At 45.9% G+C, this 6,000-nt stretch overlaps 1 protein-coding gene across 1 annotated transcript in view; it reads right to left on the bottom strand.

Annotated features, from left to right (window-relative positions):
• The window catches only part of LOC126529444 (fatty acid synthase-like), a 66,332-nt gene extending 63,937 nt beyond the window's left edge, over positions 1–2,395 (bottom strand). The window contains exon 1 of the mRNA XM_055069851.1: positions 2,263–2,395. Coding sequence (XP_054925826.1) covers positions 2,263–2,395 — 133 coding nt within the window. The remainder of the gene's footprint in view (positions 1–2,262) is intronic.
• Positions 2,396–6,000: the final 3,605 nt, after the last annotated feature.

Here is a 6,000-nt window from a genome sequence, read left to right on the forward strand (position 1 = left end):
CGGCATGTCTTTGTTAACGTGTCGAAGCGCCTTCTTCTGTATTTGTTTCTTTCTTTCTTTGGTACGACTCAACATACAATTTTTGTGACCGTCGCGCTGAATTTTCGGAAGGTTCCTTCATTTCTACTTGGTGCGGAAAAATATTTAGATTAGAATGTGTCCCACCGCAACCCGTGAAGTGTGTTCAATGCTGTTTGCGAAATTATTTTTTTGCCGCTACAGTGCCAAAACGCCTAAAATCTTTGTGTTGTAGGGAAAGATGTAATTAGTGCCTTCGCACTAAAATCACAGGAATAGTTGTTCTCACACATGGGGCAAACAGGCGTACGCGTTGCCAAACAAATTTCCATACGAAATGAAGCGTGGCCCCTTGAATATTCTTAGAAATCATGGTGACATGAGCATCCGCCCCCCCCTCTCCCAACGCAAGAACATTCTTGGTAGGGGAGAGGGTTGCCTTTTAATGAACGTCGTAGTAAACACACAGGCACAAAGCAAAACGACACCTGTGCTCGCCACTGTTTAGTGCCCCCCCCCCCCCCCCCATTTAGCTTTGATTGGTTTGGGTACCAGGACTTCAGTGCCAGTTTGTAAACTAAATGGCAGATTTGTTGACGAGGGCGTCCCTGAACGGCCCAGTCACTGAAATTCTACCGGCATCAGCTTTCGTCATAGGGCCTAGCTTTCGGAGGCAAATCAGGCTACGTGAATTTCCCTCCTCTCCCTTATCAAACACCTCAGATTTTTCAGCACTTGTCGCATTATTGTAATAAAAAGCTCCGTCAAACGCGAGGATTTGAAGTCACAATCACTTGACTACGCTGCACAATTCCGTTTCTAAATTTTTACCTATACACAGTTAGCCTGCCTCACACGCCAAACTGTCGCTCTGGCGGAGATGAAACAACAGATCACTTTCCCATCGATTGTCACAGATGTTCTGAGTTGCAAAATTCAAAAATAACGTTAGAAACAGCATTCCGCCCTCTTCAATTACAATTAAATGTTCAAAAGTTGCTACCTTTTGAGGCCTCGACCCTTGCGCACAGTGACAGGAAGGTTGGCGATGCCATCCAAGATTTTATTGCAAGATCATAAAAATGTCCAATAAAAAATCAGAATTTGGGGTTTCGCTATCTTTCTACAAGATCAATTAGATGAGCTGTATTTTTGTTTTCATTTATCCCTTCATTCTATTAAAGTCATAAGCTGCAATCTATCTATTATTTAGCATATACCTATCCACAAACTTTGTTTAGATTATTTTATAATTGTTTTTTCTTGTTGTTATATTGAACTACTCTTGGCCAATCGCCCAGATGGGCCACTAACATCTAGGCTCTACATCTACATCTACTATGCGGCTTTTATTTAATTAGCTCATCTTATTGTACCCATTGCCAAGCCTAGGTGGTTGTCGGTGACGCAATGGACCTCTCACTTCGCATATAGCAGCGAAAGGCAGCGTAATATCCCACGAAAACAAGGATTAAAGCAGCAGCTGTTCGTGCAGCTATGCTGTTGAGCGCCTAGTTTTGTTTTTTGTGACTTCGACACGACGGCGGATGACGCACTTGCTATAGGTCGATAGATGGTGATTGACCTTTTTAACATCCTCTGTTCACAATTTGTGATAGAATCCATCCGCATACATGTACTTGCACTTATTTACAACCCGTCACATTAGGAAGATTCTACTTGAACCACAGTGCGCATTTTCTTCATTGCCGAATATGGCACATTAACAAGACAGCATCTAGCGCACAACAATACCTGTTATCGTTTCGTACATCACATTATGCGCTTATTCTGTCACTCGATCTCATTATGATTCATTTGCGGGCATGTTTCGGTTCATTTGCAAGATATCTTGTTGGCCACTACGTATAACGTAGAATGCATACGTTTGACCCTAAGTGTGCGCAAAAGACATTCTGGAGCCACATTGTGTAGCGCTCGATTGTTGACATTTGATCGTATTCGTCGACCGAGCTGCTGGTATCGGTGACAACGGCGCTGCGACAGCGTGCGAGTCAGTCGCGAAGATAACGGGAAACGCGAGTCTACGACACTTCGTCACATTTCCGTGTTCAATAGAACAGCCGTAAACACATCCTTCATTTACTCTTCTTCTATGGAGGAGTACACACAGTCCGTGACACAGTGCTAAGCTTCGCCGCACTTGTTGACGGCAGACAAGATTGAAACACTGTGAGGAGTGCAGGTTTGTGTTCACTTTCCAAAGGATTCTCCTACGCCTACCTCGTGGCCAGCGAGCCTCGTCGTCCGTGATAAGGTCAACGCCCCCGAAGAGCTTCTCCTTGAACTCCGAAAAGCTGTCTGCTTGCGGGTATCTTCCGGAGATGCCGGTGATGATAATGTCCTCTTTCGTCATGGTTTCCTGTGAGCGCAAAAAATACTCATAGAATGCGCAATCTTTCTGAACACCACATTTTACTATTCTACTGCGAAGACAGTCCGTGCCTTAGCTTGGTTTCAGAGGTCGTCTTCAGTCTACGGAAACAAAATCGACCCTGCTTATGTTTAAGCATTTGCTCTAACCATTACAGAGTCCTAGACCATTCTGGCGAATATAGTATTTTATTTCCTACAAAATTAAACTAGAAGCAATGAGCGAATAGCACTTCTTGGGCTTGAAGAAGGCTGCATGCGACACTTTACGTTAATGCTTTACCTACGTTTTTCCAATGGGTGTTTACATATTTAGCACCAGTTTTTAGGAAACCTTTCTATCACAACCTGGCGAAGGCAAGCACCAATGTGAAGCACATTTGAGCCGTCACTGAGTGACGTCACAATTCCTGATGCAACATGAACATAAATAACTGCCACACGATGAGATATTGTAATTTTTACTTTTGGAAAAGACATGAAGTCTTTAATTGAAGCAAAGTGAGGAAAAGTTTACACTGTTAGTGATCGTAGATACGCGGCTCTTGTCGTACAAATGTGGAACCTCAGTAAACAATACGGCTTTTTTTAGAATTGCAACAAGCCAGAAAGTGTTGAACACCAAGCGCGAAAGCTACGTCTGACCATGCCACTTAGCAAGCAATGGTTTTGTCATGTCAGCAAATAAAGCTGTCTGCAATCAGCACTGACTGCAAACTGTACATCTCACGATTCCGCTATAATAGCAGCACGCTTTTACATTTGCAACAAATAAATAATTACGGAGAAACCATTGCAAAATACACCTTTAACCATGCCGCTTTCACAAGCAATGTTAAACAGGCTCCCAAGAAAGCAGTCGGGGACGAGAACTGACAGCAAAATGCTTATAACCTATCAGTCCATTTGGTCATGAGAATTTGCTGCTAAATGTATTGCATACATGGCACTTTAACAAACAATGTTGTTTGTTTTAGTTTGCCCGCAAAGCATTCTGCGATGAAAACTGAATAGAAAACACGCGTGCAGCAACACTAATTTAGGAGCCAATTTGTTTTCCAAGTGTCAAACAAACCAGTAGTTAATTAGGACTAGCTACCAAAAACTACTTCTATCTGTGTCATTTCAGCAAATAATGGAGTTTGCAAGCCTCAGTCATAGCAACAATTTGCTATTAGGTAGATGTTGGTGAATGCGAGGGCTCATGGACACTCTTTCGAAGGGTAGCGAAAGCTGCAATGCTGCCCAAACTTGGCGATCAGAAACCTGCTGCGGCCTTGTTTTGTTCCCGCAGGACGACAACACCTTTGCATGCGCACGCTGAATATGGTATCGAGGGATCTCCATCTCTAAATGCATCACTATAACTTAACCTTCGGAAAAAGTGGCCGATAGCGCGCACTGCCTGGATGAGATACGATGCTACTGCAAAAATACCTATGAAAACATTTCTTCTAAACGCGCCCCCGACGCTTCGCGTACTATCCAAAATAAGAAGGCCTCCTACACCAAAAGCGTTGCACAGTCGAAACAGAAAAATTATACTTTTGGGCTGAAGCGTTGCGATACGCAGTATCCGGTGGCAACGAAGGTATCCGGACTGCTCGCACTGCTGCAGCAGTCCGCGAGATATGTGGCTACAAACATCACCGCTGCTTTATAGGTGCGCGCCTGTGATATTAAATCGACATGCGCCGGCTCTTTGCGAGCGCTCTCTAGCTGTGGTGACATTGAACCCACGAGATACATATATACTTCACACCGACTCACTTTAGGCATTTTCTATAATTCACGAGGTCAAATACACCGTTACCATAGCGGATGTTTTTTATTACACCGTTGGTGGCAGGGCTTATAGAAGAACAAACACCGGAAATAAAGTCATTCACACAAGAACACTTGCTGCACGTAAGCCAGTCAGTACCATCCAGCCGTTTAGGATGGTTTTCAACATAGCTTCGACATGACTAAACAATTTTCGTTCTAGGCCAACTTGTGATTTGAAACCTGCAATGTGCACAGCCTACCCCTTGCTTTCCGGCCAAATTCTTTATAAGTAGTGCAATCAAAGATCGATCAGTAAAGTCAGTCAGTCAGTCAGTCAGTCAGCCGGTTGTTCGGTGGTGGTGGTGGTGGTGGTGGTGGTGGTGGTGGTGTGTGTGCGTGTAGTGTTTACGGTAGTGGTGCATTGTGTATTGCACATAAAAGGATGCAGGTCCTGCTCACCATGGCATTCAATGTATGGAAAATTTTTTGTGCGTTGCTGCTAATGCAGTGTCGTTTGGGGTTGCGCAATGTGTTATGACGCAGACCAACAGGTTTGTGCAAGGAAAGCAATTGTAGTATATGTGACACAGGCGTCTAACGAGGAATTCGGCGACAACAGTATTGCGGCAACAATGGATTTCTGACAAGTAATTTATTGCAGTGCGGTGAAAGAAAGTTACAAATGGCTCTGGGAGGACCTAGGCTGGTGGAGACTGTACAGTATCTCTCAAAGTGACAGTTGCCCATCAATCATGTGTGCAACCTGTACATATCGTCTCCTGGCGCAGGCCTTAAAGTGGCGTATAGAAGACGGCGTAGTAGGGGAACGGATGCACGCGCCATCACCTGATCCGAATGACCAGGAGAACCCAAGGCTGAGCCTTTGTCATCTGCCTACTTGACAAATTCGTAGAGGTGCTGGCTACAATGATGTATTTCATGCATCAGACCACGTCCAGCAGCCGGAATGCGTGCCCTACGTCTCTGTACACCCCCAATGCATCGACGAAAGCTAAGGAAACGAGGCCTGCTGCGACAATCGGAGCTATCTACGAAGGCATGCAGCGACTACGACATAAGCTCATACCGCCATCGAAGACCCCATGCAGACCTTCTCTACCCTTATGAAGCCGCTGGCGCTGGACATTTTTTTTTTTTTTGAAATATTTGAAGGCGTGAAAGACTGGCTAAGTTAGTTTGAACAGGTCGCTGATCTCAATCAGTGGGACGACGCCACGGGAATCCGCAACATCTGCTACAGCTTAGACGACGGCGCCCGCAAGTGGCTGTTCCAAAATACGTACATCGTCCTAACATTCTGGCATGAATTCCCGCGTCGTCTACTGGACTCTTATACAAGCACTGATAGCCGCGAACAAGTGGAATGTGCGCTCCATTCCCGTGTTCAGCTGCCAAATGAGACGTTCCGATGTACGCCTAACACATAACGCGCCTCTTCAAGCGAGTGGGTCCTGCCCTGTCAGATGATAAAAAGCTGCGTGTCGCCTTATGCGTGTCGCGAAGGAGCAGCTCTTTGCTGGTATAGACAAGAACGGCACCGAGAGCGGCGCTGCTGCGCCGGCGTTGAGAGCGCCGCATGCGAAGCAAAATTCTTTTAGCGGGTGGTACCTCTCTCCCATCTCTCGTTCGCGCCGCCTTGATTGCCTCCTGCACTGCGCGTGTTTGGGCACGTTTCGCGCCGCGCGCGGAGTGTGCCTACGTGTGTGCGCGTGAAGGGCGGTGTACAGTCTGTTTCACAGTTAGGGGAAAACTCGGAGCGCATTGCATCGCGATGCGGCGAGCGCTTGAGTCAGGCGGTGG

The sequence above is a fragment of the Dermacentor andersoni genome, chromosome 8 (assembly GCF_023375885.2).
Source record: "Dermacentor andersoni chromosome 8, qqDerAnde1_hic_scaffold, whole genome shotgun sequence".
NCBI lineage: Eukaryota > Metazoa > Arthropoda > Arachnida > Ixodida > Ixodidae > Dermacentor > Dermacentor andersoni.